The sequence below is a fragment of the Eutrigla gurnardus genome (assembly GCF_963514095.1).
Source record: "Eutrigla gurnardus genome assembly, chromosome: 10".
Taxonomy (NCBI): Eukaryota; Metazoa; Chordata; class Actinopteri; order Perciformes; family Triglidae; genus Eutrigla; species Eutrigla gurnardus.
The window spans coordinates 17,848,043-17,872,845 of record NC_139924.1 but is presented as its reverse complement, the minus strand read 5'-3'; the positions used below and the strand labels follow the sequence as shown (position 1 = coordinate 17,872,845).

The 24,803-nt window shown below is 44.8% G+C and overlaps 4 protein-coding genes across 9 annotated transcripts in view; 2 read left to right on the top strand and 2 right to left on the bottom strand.

The window, feature by feature from the left end:
* Positions 1-2,663, top strand: part of gramd1bb (GRAM domain containing 1Bb) — a 63,349-nt gene extending 60,686 nt beyond the window's left edge. For 4 of the 6 annotated variants that reach the window (XR_014597887.1, XR_014597888.1, XR_014597889.1 and 1 more), the window contains 2 exons: positions 63-2,125; positions 2,264-2,663. Coding sequence is in view for 1 of the 6 variants with exons in the window: in XM_084020208.1 (XP_083876334.1) it covers positions 63-152 (90 nt within the window). In the remaining 5 variants the exon portion in view is untranslated. Of the gene's footprint in view, positions 1-62; positions 2,204-2,263 lie in introns of those variants that run through there. The other 2 variants (XR_014597891.1, XM_084020208.1) reach the window with 2 other exon arrangements.
* A 2,995-nt stretch (positions 2,664-5,658) lies between these two features.
* On the top strand, positions 5,659-15,263 carry dact3b (dishevelled-binding antagonist of beta-catenin 3b). The gene is made up of 4 exons (XM_084019048.1): positions 5,659-6,113; positions 11,355-11,487; positions 11,861-11,968; positions 12,482-15,263. Exons 1-4 carry the CDS (start codon positions 5,883-5,885, stop codon positions 13,963-13,965), a joined length of 1,956 nt encoding a protein of 651 aa, XP_083875174.1. The 5' UTR covers positions 5,659-5,882; the 3' UTR covers positions 13,966-15,263.
* A 136-nt stretch (positions 15,264-15,399) lies between these two features.
* c5ar1 (complement C5a receptor 1) lies at positions 15,400-16,956 on the bottom strand. The gene is made up of 2 exons (XM_084019055.1): positions 16,802-16,956; positions 15,400-16,517 (listed from the first exon to the last, which is right to left on the bottom strand). The coding sequence occupies exon 2, from the start codon at positions 16,503-16,505 to the stop codon at positions 15,462-15,464; it is 1,044 nt and encodes a 347-aa protein (XP_083875181.1). The 5' UTR covers positions 16,506-16,517; positions 16,802-16,956; the 3' UTR covers positions 15,400-15,461.
* A 991-nt stretch (positions 16,957-17,947) lies between these two features.
* Positions 17,948-23,708, bottom strand: lbhl (LBH regulator of WNT signaling pathway, like; the record flags this gene model as incomplete). Its single annotated transcript, XM_084020487.1, has 5 exons — positions 17,948-18,202; positions 19,782-20,085; positions 20,221-20,293; positions 23,128-23,397; positions 23,596-23,708. 5 exons carry the CDS (start codon positions 23,706-23,708, stop codon positions 18,132-18,134), a joined length of 831 nt encoding a protein of 276 aa, XP_083876613.1. The 3' UTR covers positions 17,948-18,131.
* Positions 23,709-24,803: the final 1,095 nt, after the last annotated feature.

Genomic DNA, 24,803 nt, shown 5'->3' with positions numbered 1-24,803 from the left:
AATTGTCACTGTCTTTCATTTTTTATTTTTTTTTAAAGCTAACTCTTGCCACTCTCCTTTAGATGAAGGACTCGTTATTGAACCTCCAGCGAGGCATCGGTTTAAGGGACTACAGCTCCGAGGCTGAGGAGAAGAGAAGTCGCTACCACTGACACACCACCACCAAGGCCATGAGGGCATGCTGTGCAATATACTGTAGGACCTGTTTTGTTTGTGAAGCAGTATGCAGGCAGCAGCGAGACGGTGAGAGAGAACAGAGGGGGAGGTGGGACCAACAGTGAGATGGTCCAATAGACACAAAGAGAGCAACAGTTGTCTCCAGCGCACAGAGGTTAAAGCCCCCCGGGAGGAGGAAATCACGGACATAAAGTGCCCCTATCTCACACACACACACACACACACACACACACAGGAACTGAGGTGTCCCCAACATCACCGAGGCATTGTGTGAAGGTGCTCCTTCTCTACACCTGTGGGATGAACCGTTTCCTTCTACTCTCTTCTTTCCAAGTGCATCCTACTGTAAGCCATGTCGACCAGAGAGTCGCGGAGAGAGAAAGAAGGAAAACTACTGCATGCGTTTAGACAACCTAGCTCCCTTCAGTCAGTGTTAATGTGGTCCAGTTCCAGTCTATGTGTGTCAAAAAAAAAAAAAGAAGAACAGAAGACGAGGAGAGATCGAGTCGAAGAAAGGGGGGCGTCCTTTTCGAGTCTTCATGGCTGTCCACACTCTCTAGACTGTTCCAAACCAATCGTCCCTCTAGAGGTCCTCGCTGCAGCGTCCCTTTTAGTAAACCTCCATGTGATCAAAGTACAGTATGATTCCCCAACCAAAAAGGAAAAGGCGCGTTGTAGCTGTGAGCTGAGTTGAGCTTACCCATTGCCTTGTTTGAAGCTGGCCAGTGTGGTCTCCGTCAGGGCTGGTTCCCTGTCAGACTCTTGTGTTGAAGTATTTATAAGTAGAATCTAAAAACTGATGAGACCTCAGCCAGTACTTTTAACCCTATATTCACATCACCATTTGCCCCTGCCACACATGTTGGCTACCTTACATTGTGTTGTTCCTCATCCGTGTCATGGAGTAGAATGTATTAGCCTGGACAGAAAAAGCCAGACTTTGATCACAACTTATTCATTTTTTTTAAAGGGGGATGCTGCAGCCAGACCAATAGGGAGATCTGTGTTCTTACATGTTTTATTACTAAACTGTGACTATATCTCTTTAAAAAATGTTTCAAATTAGAAAGAATTCTATGAATATATTTGAAATATATAAGAATATTTCATTATTTAATATATATATATTTCAAAATATATATAAACATTACCTATATTTATTAATTTATGTACATAAAGAAATGATCAGATCTCTAGACCAGTTAAAGGATTTCTAACAAAAGTGTTTTTCTTTCTAAAAATGCATGCCAGATATGTCTGTGACATGTCCAGTGTGCAAGTATGATAGCGCGATTATATTCGCGCGCGTGTGTGTGTGTGAGAGAGGGCGTGTGTGTGTGAGGGCGTGCGTGTGCATGCGTGCGTGTGTGTGTGTGTGCACGAGTGTGTGCTGTAAAGTGTGACATTTTCACCATTCCACACTTGTATGTTTCTTAACTTTTCTTTTCTGGCTCCTGCAGCCAGACTGCCTTTTTTTTAATGCTAATGCATTTGGATGCTGCCTTGCATTAGCCCCACCAGGGTGCAGTTTACAATCGAAGAGGTTTGTTCCAAAAATGACATATCCAACATCTGATAAACAAAGTTACAACCTCCTTTTACAGAAATGATGGACTGCAGTTCATACGTTGCTTAAATCTATGGTTACAAAATCATTGAGCTTGATTATTTTTCTCTTGTAAATGGATATAGAACATTTTGGAGATGAACCCTTCATTTGCCCAAGTCTTTGTCAATGTCACCACATTAGACGTGCGACAACTCTTTGCTAAAAAAAGAATAGTTTTCAAATGTTTAAATTCACTTTCTTGCCTACAATAAAGTAACCACTAGCATGTCTGTCAGCTAAATATGACGCTACAGCCGGCAGCCTGTTAGCTTAGCTTAGCAAGTTGTTTCCTCCCATTTCCAGTCTTCATAGTAAGTCAGCTCTACTGGCTAGCTGCCAGTTAGCTGAGCTAACGACTAGTCAGGCTACTCTGTATGCTAGCCAGGCTAGCTGAGCTAACAACTAGTCAGGCTACTCTGTATGCTAGCCAGGCTAGCTGAGCTAACAACTAGTCAGGCTACTCTGTATTCTAGCCAGGCTAGCTGAGCTAACAACTAGTCAGGCTACTCTGTATGCTAGCCAGGCTAGCTGTTTCCCCTTTTTCCATTGTTTATGCTAAGCTAACCATCTCCCATCTGTAGCTTCATATGTAGTAAGCCTATGGGAGAGTGGTACCGATCTTCTGATACAACTCAAAATAAGCATATTTCCCAATCTGTCAAACTATTCAGAGAAAATCACCCACTTCGACCCATATTGTACTGATTTCGAGTTGTCTGTCTTGGAAGCATGAAAAATAACTTTACGCAACAAAATTGAACCAAAAGAAAGAAGTAGAAATGTACATTCACAAATGATCATGTTGTTTTAAAAGAAGTCTTTATCATGTATGTCATGTATTTTGTTTATATATATATATATATATATATATATATATATATATATATATATATATATATATATATATATATATATATATGGTGCAGTAAAGAGCATCTCATCAGAGTTTGTCAGCAGAGCCCCCTGACAGCTGACAGACTTCAGGGATGAAAGCACTTCCAAAAATAAGAAAAACTTCTTTGTGTTACAAAAAGAGAGAGAGAGAGAGAGAGAAAGCACTTTAAGGCCAGTTCAGGTAAAGCATGAAAGAAAGAAATGGCAGCAATTTAGTTTGGAGGTGATTGTAGGGCTGAGGAATTGTTTCTGTGGCGTGTTCTTGTTAATTTGACAATCACACCGGTGATTTACAACTAGCGAACTCATTAGGAAAAACCCGAGCTTCATTTTTAACCGTGCCAGTTCGTCGCTGCTCGCAAATGACTTCTGCCCGAATGGAATCGTTATGCATTATTCTATTCCACATGTGAACCTCTTTCAATGTCACAACCCAAAGCCCATTTCTGAGACTGACACGCTGTCTCGTCTATTTCAGGGCAAAACTGAGTGATTTGTATGAGGGAATTGTATCTTTACTGTGTGCCTGCCTGGCGTGTTACTGACTGACTTATTGAGATCACCATAAAAAGCTTCAGGATTGGACCCCTGCTGTGTGTGTGTGTGTGCGTGCGTGCGTGTGTGAATTTTACATTTGAAGTATTGATAACGCATGGGAACCTTAAGACCTGAATGTGAGTGGTTGAAAATGTTTTCTGTTTTATAGAAATCACTTTCACAACCCTGTTGACACTGAAAGAGGAGTTATGCATCATGTATATGATGGTACAGAAATGTCATATGATATGAACGTGTATCTGAAATGCTTTAAAGTGTTTTTCAAAGTGTATGATGAAATTGATTTTTTTTTTTTTTTTTTTCCAGATGCTTGAATTACATGTTTTGTTTTCAAAATGGCGAACACTCTCATACCTTTTTGAGCAAGACATGGTAAATGCTTGATTAAGTTGGTTGTACTCCCCAACTCCAGTTTTATTGTCCTGATTTTAACCTTGGTACACTGAAATGTTATTTCACTGTCGAAGCTGAGTGAAATCCTTTAGAAGTGACACATTTTAATATTGAACTGCTGTAAAACGCACCACCACAAATTAGGTATTCACTCAAGCCTCCAAGGAACTGTCACAGCAGAGCGGAATTTCAATTCATCAATCTCCACAGTTATGCAAATTAAACGTTTTTGTTCACCTTCATCGTTCCCTTTCAAACCTCACGTTTCCTATTGGATCCAACAGATTTGACTTAAATCAATCAAAGCTACAACCTCTGGCTGGTGTCACCTGTTTGTTTGTTTTTTTTGTTCTCAATCTTTCTTCTTCACACAGTCGTCTGCGTTACACGAATGACTGTACGATTGCTGTCGCTGCACAGCTGTGGAACCAAGGTGACCTGAGAGTTGTGGATGCCGCCATGTTTGTCACTGACATGTGTGCGCTTCATTGACTGCGTTGATTGGCGTTTGCCTTGCTTGTGACAGAACCAGGGAGACATCGGTGCCACCCACACAACACACCAATCACACACGACCTTCTGAAAATGACCACTGATCAAACTCATAGCAAATGCTCTTCTTCGAGTGTGTCTTGAAACAACAAAAAAAACATGTACTGGTGTAGTCCTTTTCAAAAAGAATTCTACTGTATGTTTTTTTTTTTTTTTTTTTTTTTTAGAAAATGTTTTGATCTCTTTTAGTGAAATTTCTACATGAGATAAATATACTGTAAGTATATGTTGTGTGTATCTGCAGTGTGCACAAAGACACACGCTGACAAAGAATCCAACCTGCGCTGCGCGTAGGTCTGACTTGCCGATGACTTTGCCTCATAGAGACTGAAGAAAAAAAGTGGCTTTCTGGTTCATGTGAAGTAGAGATTGGAAGTATGAATAAAAAAAGATGTATATGATATACAAATAGCGTTGCTATTTTTTGGAGAATTTGTTTACACTTTATTTTGACAGCACACTTGATGTTTTTTAAATTCCCCAATGCATTTGACCTCAGGAAGCTTTACAGGGGAGAAGCACAGCCGGAGATTGCATGAGGATGAAATATTCATCTCTGCACTTTAAAAAAAAAAACCCCCACATCAAATCAAGACTTTAAAATATTTATGTACGCTATTGAAATCGTTGTTATATTGGGAGCTGCACCTACAGCACACGTTTGTCGTCACGTTACATTTGTAACCTGTGTTGTGTTGTTCCGGCCCCCTGTCGTCTCACATCAAAGACCTATTCATTACCACTGTCTCTATGTATGAACTCACAGGGAACCTATGACATCATATCATTGAGGCTGGAGAGGATGACACTAAAACAGCTGGGTTGCACAATACATACACACTATTATGATATTTACCAAAACTGTGTTTGTTCACTCTCTTTTGTTTGCTTAAACTACAATTAAATATTCACTTTTTTTTGTGATAGCGTTAATGTGGACAACATAAGTGTGTCCAACATTCCTCAGCCTCCTGAAGGCAGGGCCAGCAGGCAGCGGCATGGAGACGGACTCAAAACCTGATTCCTGACTTGGAAATTGAGGTAACAATATGTCATTTTCTATAAAAGCACAACCAGCTGATGCATATCTATCTGGTGCATCACAGTCCCATTAAACGATGTGCGTTTGTTGATGCATACGTTTACACCCTGCACCGACATCATGATTGGATCCCTACTAGCCATCCAATGTTACAGCGTCTTTCACCCCTACACCACTCTGTTATGCTACATGGTGACGTAAAGTCGATGATGAACTCCCCCCTTGAAGCAGCCCATTAGTCCCAGGCCAGGATGGAGAAGAGGGGTGAGGTCAACGCGTCACCGTAATGAATCAAGGGGGATGGGACCGCGTCACGCGCACACAGCCTCGCGTCCAATGAAGGCTGCGGATGAATTTGCGAAGGGGGGGGGGGGAGATGACTCCCACTTTTCTCTCCGCGGCTGCTGGCAGAGGGCGGGGCTCCGCGCCGTGCGTTTGACAGCTGCGAAATAGGGAATGTATAGCGCATAGATTGGTCTGCGAAAGCATGCTGCTCCGAAGCGACCATACCAACACAAGAAATGGGACGCAGCATGGCCCTTTATAGTCTGCGGGTGCCCTCGTAAACCTGGGGCCAAATTGGAGAACGCGTCATAAATAAGGGAAGTGATTTGCTTTCATTTTAAGGCTGGGATATTTTTATTTTATTTTTTTGCGATGCATCGTGCATTTTCCTTCCCGGTGACCGTGGAGCGCAGCCGGACCAAGGAGCGCCTGGAGGCGAGTCTGGCCGGACTCTGTGAGCTGGAGCTCCGCAAGCAGAGGCAGGAGTGCCTGGTGCTGGGGGCCCTGGCTCTGGGGGATCCTCTGCTCGAGGACTGCTCCAGAGGAGAGCTGGCGTGTTTCAGCAGCTGGGGGCAGGAAAACCTGACACTGAGGCGTCAGCTGGTGAGAAGTTTTTCAGTGTCTTGTTTTGGTGTATGTTTTGGATTCCAGCAGACGATAAACCCCCCACTCCGTACTTTTTGCATGTCTAATCGCCTTTTTTCCAGCGCATCCTTATTGTAGTCCGCCTGACCGTTGCGTGGACTCTCGGGTCTCGGCGGCGCCTTTTGTGTGGAGGTGACCTCGATCCGCGAGAAAAAAAGTTACTCAACTTGATTAATAGGCTGTCTGTTTGAAAGGGTGCGATGCGTTTCTGCGCTCCGGGCTGAGATTTATGCGTGCGGGGAGCGACATCAGGGGGTGGAGCAGCCGCCGTTTGTAGCACAGAGCGACTATTTAATGGCCCATTGTTCCCTCATCATGGACTTGTGTAGGTTTTACTACTTAACAAGCTCTTATTTGTGTGACCATAAAGACGTGAATTATGCCTTATATGTACTATGCATATTCATGTCATAATTACCTTCCATATCATTGGGGAGATGGCTTTTCTTACGCCGAGATGGAGCGAACATATGCGCGCAGGAATTAACATGAGAATCAAAAACGGGGTTAACCAAGACAAATGCAACTTTCAGTGGCAGCGGGTATCTCCCGCAGAAAAAAAAAAAAAAACTTTTCCGCACCGCTGAGCCCGACGCTGGAAAACCATCTTTGTACATTTTATTTCTCGTTATGCTGCTGAAGTTTAATATATGTAAGTTATTACATTTTGGAGTTTAGTTTTGCTCTTGCGCAGCCCGCGAACGGTCTCAACGTTGCTACAATAGAAAGGCATTATTAAAGAGGGTGGAGAAAGAAATTAAATCAGCCGCCTCCTCTTCACACCTCCCTCCTCCTCCTCCTCCTCCTCCTCCGCCGGGGGTCTAACAATAGGCGCGTATGGAGCAGAATACTAATGATTCCGACCGAGGCCCCAGTGAGAGGATGAGGCTCGAGGTGGCCTTGCACCCTGCCGCCAGTTTGGGTGCGACGTGATGGGCGCAGTCATTTATTTTCAGCCTTAATGAGCGCGCACCTGAGCTCGCGCACTTGTTCTAGAATTCCCAATAGGAATCAATGATTTAACCAATTTGAAAAACCAATTTGAATTCCAACATGAGAGGTCACATTTTCTGTGTGCGCCGGTCTAGTGGATTCTAACCCCCCCCCCCTGGTGTCGGTGGATTTCATCCACACATCGGGGAAACAGCCATTTTTAAAGTGAAGGAGTGACACGCGCTCCCCTCAGGGCTGCACACGGTCCCTCCCAGTTTTTCCATTTTCTGCGGCTCGATGTTTATTGACTGCGATGCTTATCCGTGCGTGTGAGTAATTACAAGGGATACTCCTCGGAGAATACTTTTTTTTTACTCTAATTGAAGTCTGAAATTGAGTCGTCGTGATAGCAGGTCACCATCTGCGTCCGACCAAAATCCCTAATCTCATCTTCCATGTAGGTTAAAGTCTCCAAAATGCGCAGTTCGCTGTGTGACACAGAAATAACAGACCCCGTGGGACTGCCAAGCGCGTGCGCGTATAGCTGCCTTAGATGTGAATGTGGCCCCCAGACAGAGCTGAGGGGCACCCCCCCCCCCCTTTTTTTTTTCTCCTCCTGGATACAGTGTGTGGTGTTGACAGCTGTGGGACTCCAGACAGCAGCTGGGAAAGCATGAAGCTCTGACCTCCATCTCAGCTGTGTGTGTTTGAAGAGAGTGGTAGAGGATGTATGAATATTGTACGAGTGTGTGACATACATACATCCTTCTGCTTGGAGGAGCGTTTGTTATATTTAATCTCCTGACTTTGTACATCCACAATCAAGTGTTTATTTATCATCATCTGTGCATGTGTGTGTTTGTAGGCACGTGTGAAACCTCCCTCCTGCAGGATTGGTGTATGTTTTGCTTTAGTTCTGTGCCTTTGCTGGCTTGCCACCAATCTGGTTGTGCGTCCTCATGTTGACGCAGCAGCAGCACATCATTAGTGAGACTATAGTGCGGTTAGTCTGACCGATCACTCATGTGGATCACTGGATGGTTTCCTCCTCTTTGTGCCTGCATACAAAGATATAAATGAACCCAAGAAATCTGCATCTTATCTATCTTTATCTATCTCTATCTATATGTAAGCCTTGTGCGTATGAAAATACACAAACATGTCCATGACATCATCCCCTGAGGTGGTCTCCGAGCCGGTCCCGCACATGAGCACAGCCTGGTTCAAGACTCCATTCACAGCCAACCCTCCCTGCTGGCCTGCCTACAAGCCTCCATGCACGTCTACGATGGAGTCAGAGCATGCTAATGAATGCCTTTCACTACGGTTATGTAAAGACTAGGTGCGCCTCAGTGTCAACTTCTGTCAAATCAGAATTTAAATTTGAAATGTGTGTCTATTTGAAGCGAGAGGGGATCAGTGGTTTAGTTAAACTGGGGGTCCTTTCTCTCTCTGTGTGTGTGTGTGTGTGTGTGTGTGTGTGTGTGTGTGTGTGTGTGTGTGTGTGTGTGTGTGTGTGTGTGTGTGTGTGTGTGTGTCTGGTCTCCCACAGTCTTCTCTCTGTGTGTGTGTGTGTGTGTGTGTGTGTGTGTGTGTGTGTGTGTGTGTGTGTGTGTGTGTGTGTGTGTGTGTCTGGTCTCCCACAGTCTTCTCTGTGTGTGTGTGTGTGTGTGTGTGTGTGTGTGTGTGTGTGTGTGTGTGTGTGTGTGTGTGTGTGTGTGTGTGTGTCTGGTCTCCCACAGTCTTCTCTGTGTGGAACCAGTCACTACTTTAATTATAGAGGCTCCAGCAGGGCTGCTGCATGCTTCATGTGCCCAGTTCCATAGATTTTTAGATCCTGGGCTGGCGTTAACATTTCAAACCCCTTCAACCGGCGCCTTGGTCTATTCTATTGATCAAAAATCCTCTTTTCAACAGCCAAAATCCATATCATGCCTGTTTTCTTGGCTGGCAGAATTGCAAAGTCTCACATAATGCTTATTTCTCTCTTGGCTTAAAAACTCTCGCCTTTCGTCTGGCTTAAGAAGATGTGAAATCAGTCAGTAATCAGTGTTGTTGTCCTGGATTCACCTGCTGCAGCTGGTCAGTCTGTTTTGGTTTGGTTTTGTTTGATGAAAAGGTCCCGCTGTGTTGTACACCCAGTGTAACATCTTAATGGCTAGGTGAGGCTGGCTGCACCGTGTCCTCTGTCTCCCCCATCCCCCCACCAGCCTGGAGCAGAGGATGCAGTAAAACAGTAATGATACAGTGTGCCGAGTGTCAAGGAACCAGTGTGAGACCATTAATAATGGAGTGCAATCAAATGCCCTGCTTGTCCCATACTAGAGGATGAACCTACTCCAACGCCACACTAAATGTGTATCGCGTTTGGTTGGTTTCTCCGTCCGCAGGTTTGTCCGTTTTCCTGCAGCATTGTGATTTAATCACCAGCTCCGTGGCTTCCACTTTGTGAGCGCAAGAGGCGGCAAGCAATCGATTGTGTGAATTTGCATCATTGATTAATGGATTTCCAATTGTTTCCCCTCCTCCCAGCTATGTCTCCCCGCCGCACCAGAAGCTGAAACAAAGCTCCCCACTCTTCGTTTCTGGCAAACAAAACCCATATTGATGTAGAGATGCTAATGCTTTGTTTATAGTAAGACAATAAGCACCCTTGTCGACACAAAAGATATGACAGTGTTTGGGGTGAAGAGGTTGTGTGGGTAGCATAGGTTAGCTTCGGTCAATTGGCCCCTCAACGGCATTCGTATTATGACCGCATTTAGACTGCAGGACAAAGGAGTCGCGGCTCACACACTGATTGGTGCGCTGACCAAAAGATCACTCGGAGTCGTTGACCAAGTATCCAGTGTTCCAGCCATTTCTCTCCCTCTCTCCCGCTATGTTTGATGAGATAAAACATTTATTCAGATACATCACATGCTGCGTGTTCAAGCTTTAGCTAAGAAAAAATGGTTGCGTAAATGGAATTCGGTCCCGAAATGTGACCAGTGTGACCTTTTTTTAATGAACAAGCATCTGCAATTATCCTAGCAGCTCTGTGAGGATGCACTTATCACAGTGGCACGTTGAGCTAAATGCTAACATGCGGATGTTAAGCAGGCGTGACGTTTAATATGTTCACCGTCTTTGTTGAAAGGTTGTCTGTTTGTTTGTTTTGGACAAACAACAACATTGACCTGAAGATGGCACTAGAGGATAGGTGATGTTCACTAAATTGATGACATCCTGAGGGTCCGTAGCTGAGATCAGACCCCTACACCTACGCTGCCACCCCTAGAGCCATGCCACACGCGTGTCTACAAGGCTCTCTGCCAGGAGGACAACCTCTGCTTCCTGGTCATTTCTAACTGTTTGCACGCCGTAGGACCTGTCTGTATTTCTACAGGCAGCGTGCAAATGCATAAAGAGTTCTCCGGGAGTGCAGACGACTGTGGCTGCAGTGTGACAGGCGCTCCATCATAGCGGGCTCGTAATGTAAAAATGTGTCACCTTGTTACGAGGGCATGCTCAATCTTCTGGTAATGAAGTCTCTCTTAATGAGACTTGAGTGTCAACAGTTTCACCTCCAACAAACTGCCTGTGTGTGTGTGTGTGTGTGTGTGTGTGTGTGTGTGTGTGTGTGTGTGTGTGTGTGTGTGTGTGTGTGTGTGTGTGTGTGTGTCTGTGTGTGTGTGTGTGTGTGTGTGTGTGTGTGTGTGTGTGTGTGCAAGCACATTTGTCTGTATATCTATAGAGCATGTGTGTGTCTGAACACATGAAAGAACACCACTGCTGTGATGACTGATGAAGTCTGTCAGCCTACCTCTGTGTTTTGGCGTTTTGTGTTATTGTTGTTGTACAAACACCACAATAACGATGCACATCTTGCTTTCATCAGATTTTAAATATCCATCTTTGGAAATGTTGGACTGTTTCTTGTTCAAATGGTTCTAATTAAGCCACTAGTTTATGACATAATACTCGTACTAGCTGAATTATTTTCTATTTAAAACAGACTTTATGAAGCGGGTTGTGTTTGAATAGGGATTATAGAATAGGAACCCACCTACCTGTAATACAAAGCACTTACATAGAAATTTCAGAGTTTCGGAGCTTTGTCATCAGCGTTTCTGCTTGTGGTCATTTGATTGCGAGAATCTTTTTGGTTTATTGTTGAATTCCCTGATTGTCTCCTCTTTCCATCTACTTTAAAAAATCCCTTCTCCACAGCGCCATCAAATACGGACTGAAAGAAAACAGCTTGAGTGTGTGTTTGTGTTTCAGAGTGCCCTTCAGAGTTCCCCGTGGGGCCTGATGCAGGCGCTGGAGCAGCAGGTGGGAGAGCTGAGGATCGACGCCGACGATGGCTGCAACGATGGAGCTCAAGGAGATGCAGGCGACGGTCGGCCGACTTCTGGTACTTCCAGCTTTAAAACGTTTTTACTGTGATCACAGCTCTGACATGCGTGAAGTTAATTGGTTTCTAAATGCGGACCCTGTAATTTTAAATAAGGCCATTATGTAGATTTTTATTCTCCATAAAAATATATTCTCGATACTCCAGTCTTCTCTTTTCATTTAGAAATAAGCTTGTAATGAGTTTGTGATTCTGGTCTTATTGTTCCTTCATGCCCCAGTTACTTGTGATTTAGCTTTGTTTCCTTCTTGTGAAATGCGGAGAGACACTGCCTGCATCAAGCAGCGTATTTTTATTGACCTGGAATGATCCCTGAGCTATAATGAATAAGCTCGTCATCCCCGCTCTCCCTTTCTCTCGTTGTATATTTCAGGTTTCTACGAGTCCAGTGAGGCTCAGTCGCCTAGAGGAAGATGTTGTAACACTGAGCCCACAGAGACGGTCTCATCCTGGGCTCCCAACGACAGGCCGAAGTCTGTGGGTAAGAAAAAGTAGCAGATCTGGAAAGAATGAGGTACACAACTACACATAGATCAGGCTAGTTCCCCTAATGAGTGAAGCATGATCATTTATTATATTTATAATTATAATCTTTCCCTTTTTCTAAAACAAACAAAATATGGCAGAATTTTTATCCTTCTCTGCTATCTATTGTCTTGTTCCTAGTTCATAGACATTAAAAAACAAGGATGCAGCATATTATCTAGGTCCTTTTGAAGCCTGAAATCAGGAAATGCAGTGGAGATCAGGTGGAAAGAACAATCTGCCACCACCATAGCTGAGAGAGATGCATACAAGCATTCTGTTTTATAAGATGTAGATGTGAAATCAAGCATTAGGTCCCTGAAATCATTTAGAAAACTGCTGACTACTGACTTTGCCATCATGCATTTTTGTACTCAAGTCGTATTTATAGTTTGGTTTATTTTGTTTGCAGTATCAAAAATCATGCCCCTGCACCTTGGCCTACAACAGCTTTATTTTCTGTTTTTAGGAGACCCCCTCATGATGAATGGAGAACTCGATGTTACGACCTTACGAACCACCCTACCCCGCTCTTTCTCTGCACCGTATCCACCTCTGGAGGGCATCGCCGAGGAAGGCGCAGCCGAAGACTCCTGGCAGTGGCACCCCAGCGGAGCCGACCAAGCCTGGCAGCCGCACCATGCAGAGGATCAGCTCACAGAGGAGGACTACCAGCAGGCTTTGAGGGTGGAGGGTTACATCCTGAGTCTCGTCCAGCGCCATTCCGTTGCACCGCGGCCGTGTCAGCCTCGTACCACCCTGAGCCCCGACCCTCCATACTGCGGCGCCTCCGGACACAGCTCCCTACACAGGAGGACTCCTTCTCTTACCACGGAGCCACGCTTCCCTGACCCCCACTTCCAGCCCCACGTTGACCTTTCGGCAAACCCGAAGAGCCGGGGCTGGGGTTGTGACCTGCTGGAGGGGGAGGCCTGTGGAGGAGAGGCCCCGTCTTTGGAGGAGGACTGTTATCTAGCTCTGCCCTACCCCCAGTCCAGGCCACACTCCCTGGCTGAGAGGCTACCGTCACCTCTGCCCTCCCAGGACCCCAACTGTGGTGTTGGGGCTCTTGACCTTTATTGTGAGCCTCCATCCCCCCAGCATTACTTACATGCACAACCTCCTATTCATCACAAACACAATTTAGTAAGTGCTCAGTATATCCCTGGACAAGCCTGTCATGCCCCTGTGCGCTCTCCCAGACACTACAACCCAGAGCAGCCTAAACCCAGCCGTGCGGTCACCAACCCTGACCTCCCGAACTCCAAATCCAGAAAGAAGGGCCACACCGAGCGACAGAGAGCCAAGAAATCAAGCAGTAAAACCAGTCGATCCCAGTCTGAAAACAGCCTCCTGGGCCAGCGAGTGCTGCCTGAGCGCAGGTACAGCACCACCGAGAGGCACCAAGGCAGAGGGGATCTTGCCCAGAACCAAGGCCAAGTCGCCGGACAGCAGGTGGGCAACAACGGCAACCGCCGCTGGTGCTCCAACCTGGAGCTCAGCCAGGACGAAGGGGAGACCACAACAGGGCAGTCACATCGACGACCACCTCGAAAAGTTCGCCACGGTCATTCTTGTCCCCATTCCCAACACCAGAACTACCAGCAGCACACCCAGCCCTGGCACCCAGACTCCCAGGAAAAAGCACCGCTCTGTCAGGGAGAGGAGGGCTACGCTGGCGCCACCCCCGCAGAGTCCGAGTCCAGCATGAGCGAGGTGTATTCCCCGGCCTCCAGCTCGCTGTCTAGTGACTCAGACGAGAGCGGGGGGCTGGTGTGGCCCCAGCAGCTGCCACCGCGCCTCGCCTCTATCTCCTCCTCACCTTCGCCACAGGCCGCTTCCAGCGCCCCCTCTCAACCAAAAGCCTTCGTCAAGATCAAAGCCTCCCATGCGCTGAAAAAGAAGATCCTGCGATTCCGCTCCGGCTCCCTCAAAGTCATGACGACGGTGTGAGGACACGCTGAGACCTGTTTTAAATCCACAACCTTTACTACTGTGATGAAAAGCCATTGTCAGAGCAACGCTGTGGCTTCTCCTTTCAGTCACCTATATCTCATCTTAACTGACCAATCCAGTATTTTTGCTCTAACTACCTCGAAGTGCAGTATGTGCTTAGTGAGAGACATCTGACATCCCGAGATCATCTGGTTGAATCCATCTTGTAGCTGACAACCATCAGACACTGAACTAATGGGCGTCATCCTGCTCTAATTCATGATCATTAACGCCGTGCAGTTACACTGTGTTGACATAGACCACACTGAAGCTGAGTGACTGAACATGCTGCCAGTTTCTCTTGATGCCTTTTGGCCTTATATACAATCAATCATAGATTGGTGGTAAATTAAATACAACAGTGTAGCAAATTACAAGTCTACATGACTAATAGGTACATTGTCAAAATCCTCGAGTCTTGCCTAACAACAAAGCTCTAGAAATTCGATCAAAGTTTTTTATGGCACTGACTTATATGTGTCTAAATTTGCTTTATTCACATGTCCAACATTTCCCTCTAGTTTCCTGGAAGGCTTCCCACAAATCAGTACCAAATGACATTGCTCTTTCCAGGAAACCTTCTTGGAAGTGATTTGGAAATCATAAGAATATGATTCTGAAACTACAGGTGAATGAAGTAAAGCACTACGAAAAACATTACTTTGGTGTGCTGTACAACTAGAAGCTTTGGAGCAAGGATTTGTCCGACAGTTAGTCAGCAGTCCTATAGAAAAAAATAATCTAATTTGTGTAGGAAACGTGTAATAGTACAAAACTGATGGGGTGATTGACTGAGCATCAGTTACTTATTGTTGATGTAACTCTGCTGCTGTAGGGACCAATGAGCAGGCCATGAGTTTAGTAGCGGCCGTAGTTAGGGACCAGTGCACATGCATGCATGCACCTGACTTGGACACTCTTGTAAATATGTATTCTTTTGTATATACCATCACGTGGCCTTGCTTGAAATGAATGTAGTTTGTAAATAAAGGCGTTTTTGCTCTTAATTTTGGTACTTTAACAAAAAACATTTTTTTATTGTTTTGCTTATCCAGTTATTACCCTGGTACAACGAGACGTCATAGACTCGTGTGGAGTGTAACAAACCTATAAAGATCACCAAAGTTCATCTTTTGTCTTCTCAGTACAAGAGTATGTTTTTCAGCCCAAGAGCATCAAGTCAGAGATCAACAGTGTGTAGCGCCCTCTTGTGGTGGACTATGATACACAGGAGGACATGGGTGTCTAATACTGTATTCCAAAAGCAATGGATTCATAATTTATCATATAAAAATAATATTTATAACACACAAAAAAGTAAAACAGAGAAATTTGTGTTTGTTGCACGACACATGGATATCAACAGGAAATATTTAAAGTTCCTGATTTGCATAAAAAATGTTTAAAAAAGAATGTCATTCAACACAGCTCGTAAAAAAAAAAACCTGCGGGGTTCAGATATTAGTTGTCTCCTTCCCACCGCTCGAGCTCTTGGTGTCGGTCGTGGCGATGGTGTTCCTGATCGAGGGCTCCTCGCTGATGAAGTTCAGCATGTTGCGCACGGAGCGGTGCACGTTTTCTTTGAAGCCCCGGCCCAGACACACGTAGAGCAGCGGGTTGAGGCAGCTGTTGAAGTAGGCCAGGCACAGCGCCAGCACGTGCGCCAGGTAGACCTGTGGCCCGCGAGGGGAACCCAGAGGGACCACCAACACGACGAAGTCCAGGATGTGCAGCGGCAGCCAACACAAGAAGAAGCTCAGCACCACGGCGACGATGATCCTCAGCGTGCGCTTGGAGCGCGTGCGGCCCCGCGAAAGCCCTCTCTCTGCGCGCCTGTACACGCGCCAGTGACAGCCGACGATCACCAGGAACGGGAGGAGGAAGCCCGCCAGGAAGCGGTAGGACGTGACGAGCCAGGCGCTGAGCGCGACGTACACGGTCAGGCATTCTCGCTTGTCTTCGCCCCGCACGACCTCCTTGGTGTAGACGAACTGCGGGATGCTGCCTATCAGGGCCAGGCACCAGACGGCGACGCACACGTAGGCGGCCTGCTTAGGGCGCCTGTTGTTCTGACACCAGACGGGTTTGCTGACCAGCAACCAGCGGTCCACGCTGATGAGAACCAGCTGCAGGACGCTGCAGTGCATCACCAGGTAGAACAGGCCTTTGATGATTGTGCAGGCCGTCGGGCCGAAGTGCCAGTGGTCGTCGTGCGCCACGGGGACCATGACCAGAGGGATGGAGAGGCAGCAAAGAAGATCGGCCAGCGCGAGGTTGAGGAACCAGAGGGAGGTGACGGAGCGGGGCATGCAGAACCCCGTCACCCACACCACCAGAGCATTTCCGGGGACACCCAACAGAACCACGATACCATAGAAGACCAGGGCCACGATCTGGATCGGTTGGATCTCAGGTCTCAGATTATCGGTAATCACAGGCAGTTTATAATCAGTTGAATTAAAGTCAATTTCATAGTTCGAATACTGGTAGTCATCCATGGTTGGTTCGAGCTGTAAATGGAAAAGTTGTGAAAACATTAGCCTCCAATAACCTGTGAATCACGCTGAAATTATCATTATAAATAGACAACATTCTATCATTTGGTGCGACACAATTCATGAAAAACCTTCACAATTTATTTGTGGAAACTATAGATAGATCCATAAAATAGCCCAGATACAGTCAATTCAACATGAGTTGAATTATCATATAAATGTATAAAATCTAGTTACAAAAAAAAAAAAAACAGGAACTTTTAAAACTTTATTTAGATTTTGCTGATATTTCCACTTACGGTTTCAGTGGCCTGTTGCACCTTCGCAAGAAGTTGTGAGGATGTGAGAGATTCCAGTGTGCTTTATACCCTCTCTCTCTCTCTCACACACACACACACACACACGCACACACTCTCTCTCTCTCTTGCACAATGTTCCTATAGACCAAAAAAGATGAACTAAGAGTTGTGATGTTCCTTGAAAACCATGAAATCTGTACACAAAACAGTGCCTTTTTATTGTCATGCTTGATTTATATTCATGTTACGTAGCTTTTCCTAAACGTTAAAACTGAGATGTAAACCCTCAGCCCCCCACCCCCCCAAAAAAGATTTTTTTTTACATATTAGTGGGACAAAAATACTTTATTGACAAATTCATGATAATCATTTAACAATTACACAACATTGTTTCCATATATATACAAGTTATTAACAAACCAGCCTACACACAAATGACAGTATTATTATTACACAGCTACGATTCTCAATGGCGTCTACAACTGTTGTAATGAAACGCAACTAGAGCCGCATGCCTTTTTGTTCAGCGAACTGAATGTCCACTCCTGTGGAGTCAACATTAGTCACTCTCACATGCATGATGAGGCGATGTGCTGCCTCGTCGGTGAATCGTACGACCAGTGGACGTGGTCGATGACGTGGTGAGAGGAACCTCATCTCGAAATGGTTTGGATTACGGCCAGTCCGACACAGAGCAGCACTCTACTAAACACGGTTCATACTGAAGCTACAACCATGGACGTCCTCAAAAGCCATGTGGTGGGTCAAAAAGATGATCCGTGAGCATTTTTAATCAGGTACAGGCTGTTATCTGTACTAGCGGAGATGAAGTATAGAAACATGAACAAAAGCACAAACTGAAGAAAATGTGTTGCCAGAGCAGGATGTTCACTTTTAGCCCTGTTACGTCAGCAACCCCTTAACATTAACATTTCTAGGGAAGTGAATACACAACGTCTGCAAAATTTCCCTAAAAGTAAAAAAACAAAACAGCAAATGCCGTGTTGCTCAGCTCTCTGTCACCAGCGTCAGCTAGCGTGTCTGAGAATGTGTATTTGTGTCCCTGCTCTTTGTTAATATACAGCAGGCATGACGTATTCACATTAGCGTACACATAAAAATCACAGTGTTTTATATCTAAAACATTTTTTTCGATACTTGCCGCTTTTGTTCTTCATCAACATTGGGGTTTTTATCAGTTCCCTCTTTGCATCATCCGTGAATGTCAAAACTCCCGGTGGCTATGTGTTTTGTCATCGTTGTTGCCATAGGCTCTACTTGATATCAGGTTGCTTCCTCACCGGGTCGTCTGAGGCGGCATCAATTGAGGTCAGTTGAGGGCCGGAGCGCTGCTCGGCGGGAGGGTGGGAGTGTCATCTCTAAATGCATCTGACTGAAGGTCTGCAGAAAAACACAAAAAAAATATGTCGTTTTTCCGAGAAACTTACGTCAAATGTTGTGTGGAAATGGCATTTATTATCTGTTTTCTTGATCAAGAGCTTCAAAAATAAGTTTCCAAAGAATATAATACGTCAGAACTGTTATTGGATTATCTATTAATATAAATTAGATAATATGTGGTTACTAAAAGACTCCAGTATGGACTTGGGTTGATAATTCTTAGGTGTTAAGAATTGTGAGGGTGTTTCCCAGGAGATGTAAAGTTATATTTAGTCACACACACTTTTCCTCCCAGAATGCTAATCTACTGTAATAGAGTGCTTGTTATTTGGTTTGTAGTGGCCGTGCAATATGAGTTTCTCAGATGCATCCAGTCTGGGTAGGGATTCACTCACACACATTTTCTCACAAAAAATAAGAGAAGTGAGCTGATAAAAATGCTGACTGTGATAATGCGGTCTAATTATAGTCTGGTTTCCATTTTATAAATATTATAAAACAACGCCCAAAATAAGTGCTGTTGGCCTTTGAAAGTTAAAGGTTGAGAAGGTGATTCTATTCAGAGACACTTTGTTATATGACTTGAAATCCTCGCAATATACCAATAGCAATGAATATATTAAAGCAACACTAAAGAGTATTTAGTGCCTTAAAATAATGTTTCCAAAATAGTTTCAGTGGTTCATCACCTGGGTGAACGGCACTTCCGCATTCACTCTGCAGCCCTCTATCTGCTGTAACTGCACTATGTAACTTTGCCTCGTCGGGTAGCGGTTTTGTAGTTCTAATGAGACTACAAATTTGACCTGCTTTACGGCAAGCGTTACAAAAGCCGGTAGGTGGAGGCTCTGCGTGGAGATCGGTGGGAGAACACCCGGCAGGTGCGTGGAAGATACCTTGCAGCTAGGTAGTTTTTAAATTGCCGTCATGGCAGAGCCTGCAAAGAAAAGGAGGAGTATAATGTCCGATGAGGCGAAGAAAAGAAAACGGGAGCATGACAAAGAAAGAGCTTGTACGAGAGTGAATATCGGACCGGCTCACACTCGTTGGTGAGAGCTGAAGGAGGCTACAAAATGCAAGATGGTTGGTGACTTGGCTTTGTTGCTGCTGGACTTGTAAATAATACCGGCAATCTTTTTTTTTTCCAACAGTGTGCATCTGTGTACAATACACTGTCGATTATTTTATTGGCTCATGTTAGCTAAGGCGTTAGCTATTGTGCTAATATATATGTAACTATTGCTACGGCTGATGTTAGCTAATCTTAGCTAAGGCGTTAGCTACTCTACCTTGTCACTAGACATCGTTCAAATCGTTCATCATACAAACAAATGACGTGCGTGCGACGGTAGGCTGCGGTAGGCTAAGTTATTTACGACGGCAGTAATGGACAATTCCGCTTCCAACCTGTAGGGGGACCGAAGAGGAAAAGTTCTTAAGTGTTGCTTTAAATGCTCTGACATTAAAAAAATATAATCTGTGGCCGTGGCAGGACTGTAAAAACCCCGTCCAATCAAAAAAGTTGGACAATGATAATATAAAATCATGAAAGTGAGAGTAAAGCAGTGTGATAACTCACCAATGAGTGTCAAGCCTGGCTGCTGGTTCAGTATGACAGACGTCTCCTCTTCCTCCTCCTCCTCCTCCTCTTCTCCCCAGTCTGCAATGTTGGCAGGGGGGATGCACTGCTCCAAGAACAGGTCCTCCTCATCTTCCTCCGTGTCCATGTTGTCCGGAGGCCAGCGCAGCTCACCGCTCTCCACCTCGCTGACCTCCGTGGGCTCCACAACGATGGAGGGCAGACGCTCCTTCTCACGCTCGTGGTCCAGGCTGTTCAAGGTGGTCTCCGGGCCCAGGACAAGCTCGACGGGGTCAGGGAAGATCTGGAGCAATACGTAGCATTGAAAGTAAGTTCAGTTTACAGCAAAATACGTCAGTGGGAGTAGAATATGTCAATCTGCTTTTGTTTTTATAATATATATAGTTAAGTCTGGTCATATTAAGATGATGCAACATACCTGGAATGGCAGTCTTTGGTCCTTCCTTTGCAGGTTTTCACAGTTTGGATCTCCGCTCAACTCGTCCATGTACCTACGGAGGAAACAGATTCACAATGAGACTAGACCAGAGGTTAGAAACAAACAAACACTGTAAAGGAGCAAGTGCCCCCCCCCCCCCCCCATAGGCTGAATTACACTACTATCACAGTATCCGACATCCGGGCTTTTGATTGGTCAGAGATTTTCTGTCCTATGTCAGTGGCCAAAGCTGGTCCGACTATGTGAATCATGTGACTATGTGCGAGTGTGTGAGTCTCCTAACACACACACACACACACACACACACACACACACACACACATTGGAATGCACTCATATTTCAGATTAGTGCAAATAGGATTTGATAACAAAATGGATGATGTCCTCCGTCGCTCATATTTCTGTTTTCTTACAGGCAGAACAAACGTGCTGTTTTTGTCCGCTCTCACCGTGAGCCTTCGAAGCGGAAGCTTTTGAAGAATTTTATGTCACGTCTTAGCCGCTATTTGCACCCCACACCAAAGTCACCTCGCCTCTGTGACCTTTATCAGACTGTTTGTTGGGTTATCTGTAAAGTAGTCACTTGTATGAGTTACATGCATGAGCCTGTGTTCACAACCAGCGTCAATCTGTTTATGGTCTCCAGAAAAGCCGACGGGGGGATTAAGAAGGACTGAGGATCCGTCCGAATCCTCTTTCCATCCCTCTCTTCTGCTCCCTCTCTCTTTTTCCAACTCTGTCTCGGTGTCCGTCCTCCCTCCATAAGTACCAATCATGGTTTGGAGGCCTGGTTTACAATCTGTTGAATCTTGCTTACTCCTTAATGAAATTTCGGTTGTGAGACAGTCCTAATCTCCAATCTCTCTGTTTTTAGACACTGGGTTGGGTTCGTTTTTGGTATTTGCCCACAGCAGCGTCGGTCACGTGCTATGTCAAACTAAGGAGGTAAATCAAAGTATTTAGAAAGCGCTTGTGAATTCCCCCTGCAAATGGGCCGATATATTGATATATTTTGGCAGAGATCTGGAGGATGTCAACGCAGTGAAGGGTCTAGATATATTATAATCATTATAATATTATTATAATAATATTATCACAGGTGGAAAATCATATTAAAAGTATAGCAAACAGTAGTTTGGAAAATAGCAAATATTAGCTTTATAATCTACTATACTAAGATGATGAGCCTGTAGTTTATAGTTTATATTTGCTAAACATCAGTGTTGTAATGAGAGCATGTTAGAAATGAGTGTCGAGTTTCCGTACATTGACATTTTTCTGAGTAAAACAGGACGGGGCGGACATAGAGATGAACTTGAATTCATTGAGTTCATCAAGATAAGCCCACGAGCTCTGTGCACTGCTGATGCTGTAGATAAACTGATGGATGGATGTCATAATATTAGTGGTTGAAAGTTGCACACATCATATTTTGTTTTCCAGGAAGAAAAAGATAGTCGGTTTTGAGATAAAAATTCATAGAAATGGATTATTTTGTAAACATTTTTTTTTCGGCATATATCGTTGAAAAGTTGCACAATATAAAAAATTCCCCTCATCTTTTATCTCGACTTCAACACACTTCTGTACCAAAGTGCAGCCTCATTCAGCTGCAGACTGTTGTTAAACACTCGTGTGGTTACACACCATCTAAAAGTCGAGGTGAATGTCTTCTTTGAAATGGGCAGTTTGTAAAACATTCAATAAGCTTCAGGGCAGGTAGAACAGAAAAAAGACTCAATTTCAACAGCTGAGAATTTCAAAACTCTCTCTCTCTCTCTCTCTCTCTCTCTCTCTCTCTCTCTCTCTCTCTCTCTTGCATCAACATCCTTAAGTTCATTGTATGATATGTGGCAGATAAAGAAACACTAAGCCAGTTTGCCCGGCCGTCAAAACGAGGCCGCCCTGTTCTCGTCTAAATAGGATTGGCTTTGGGAGGATGCTATCATTTTTGACCCACTTGTGAATATGCGCAGCCCTACAATTCAATTTCTGATATTATGCTGCTGACAAGTGTGTCACGCTAAGCTGTTTGTGTGCCACCTGGGATGGAAACTTTCAGCAGCTATTATGATGAAGAAGCTTAGCCTCCGTGTAATCCCTCTCATATACACTCCCTCCAAACACCTGCACGTTTCAGCTCGGTCAACAGTCAGGCTTTGTGCGGCGTGGGATTCAACATGCAGTACAACACTAATTTAAAAAAACAAAAATAGTTTTAACTGTATTAACAGATTCTTAAATGGAAGATATAGAGTTATTATAGAAAAAGTCAGAAAGGTGATATGCAAACCTCATGGGGTGACTCATATTTCTGTAATGACCACAAATATCAGTGAAATACACCAAAGTGAGTTCACGCTAAGATTAGGGTGATTAGTGGACGAGGAAATTGTGGGCGACATATTATGTAATAATAACCTCCACAAACATACCTTTTAAGGTTTCTTGCAACATGCTGGTCTCTGAAATTACACTGATGAAATTCTGAGGTGCTGTTACCACACGCCACGAGGGTTTCCTGTCACACCAACGTCTCGGTATAGGATTTAAACGTGCTCAGGATTAAAGAAAGCCCTTGCACCCAGTCGGACCACGCCATGAAAGTATTTTGTTAATTATATTTCCTACTTTGATTGGGAGTCTCACGTGATGCTGAATTAAACTCACCTTTGGTTGACCTTGGCTGAGCTTATCTTCCTGTTGAGATGATGCACACTTTTTACAGTCAAGGGGTTAGGGGTCACGTTGAGCACATGAAGGGGGGGTTAGTCTGGGAATAACCCGTAGTTCTTATAGATATGTGTTCCTGAAATACACACACACACACACACACACACACACACACACACACACACACACACACACACCTCAGCAGCCTCTTACCCCTCACTTGCAGTCAGGCAGATGTCTTCCCCATCTTGACACAGCTCCACGGTGGTGAAGCCCGGCTCCTCCACAATGAGCACAGGTGACACGAGAGGGGGTGCAGGAGGAGGTGAGCACCCCCCGCAGCATTCCCCCTCCGCAGGGCCCTCAGCGAGGCTTTTGGCCTCCAGGGCGAAGCCTAGATGGGGGGAGGGGGGGCGTCCCCAAACCCTCAGGTGTCCCCAAAAGTGGAGCGGAGGATCAGGAGGCGGATGTGTGCCTGGTCTCCTTTGTCAGTCAGGACAGCAGCTGTCTCACTTGTCCAGTTGTTTTGATGAGTTTGTCTGCTAGCCCAGAGCCTACATGCGTTCCCGTGTCGCCTGTGTCCAACTTCCTTCCTCACGTCTCTCGCAATATCCCTCCCTGTCCCTCCCCACCCCATTGCCAGGCTTTGGAGAGGAGCAGATTAACGTCTCTTTCGATTACAGAGGCTGGATGGGTGACGTCAGCCAAGCTCGACAGTCCCTTTTGATGAGTTGGCACACTGGGTCGCCGCTGCATCTGTAAAGAACCATATAAAGGGCACACAGATGGCACATGGCCCCGCTATGATGACGAAAGCTAATTTGACCCAGCGTGGGGGATCATGAGTGCTCACAAAATTGACGAGGAGAAATTGTACACGTTGTGATAAGAACTACTTTCTGTCTTCCCCATCCTGTCTGTTCACCATGCCTCTCTCTCTCTCTCTCTCTCTCTCTCTCTGTGTTCCTAACTGTGTGTGCCATTGCTCCATCAGTGGATTTAGATTTGGACGATTCATGGAATTAGCCCAGGGATCAAGGGCTCAGGGGAGGGGGGGAGGGGAGGGGATATATATATATATATATATATAACAGGCTCCAACTATTGCTAACAGACAGACCGCCACCAACAGCAGTGTGTAATCCCCTCTGTCGGTTAAGTCAGGAGGGTTATCTATGGAACAAGTTGTTGTAGACGGAGTTTGTACAATATGAACGGCGTCCTCCTCCTGCAGAACTAAAGATTCTGAAAGCATCTTCCAAATAATAGTTACATATATATATATATATATATATATATATATATATATATATATATATATATATATATATATATTCTGATATTAATGTTGGCAAGTCCCTCACACAATGAACCCTGATTTAAATTGAAAATTTAGAAGCTTATGCAGTTTTCAGTCAGAACTACATTGTCAATAACTTAAAGCACAATGCACACAAAGAAAGCATCACGATTTTGGAATAGTTTTTTCTATGCAGTGCTTCGGGGGAACTTCCAGTTCAACCTCTCAGAAAGTCTCCAACTGACACTGATTGATTAATAGATGAATTGATTCATCGATTGATTCACTGATTGATCAACTGTGACAGATACATCAATGGTTTTAAACTACTAGACAGACAAAATTAAAAAAGATACTATGCTCAGAAAAACACCTCTAAGCTATATTAAAGGGCTGCAGACTACAAACCAGAAAAACCACATGCATTGTCTTCTGTCAAGCTGACAAAACATGTGTAGCAACCACTCTTTCTACTCCAAGGCAGTAGCAGGTAAGGAACTCTTTGTTAACTCTGTTTGAGACAAATGCCTTGAAAACCACCCCTCAATATGAATGGTCAGTATATTTACATTAATGGCAAGAATGTTAG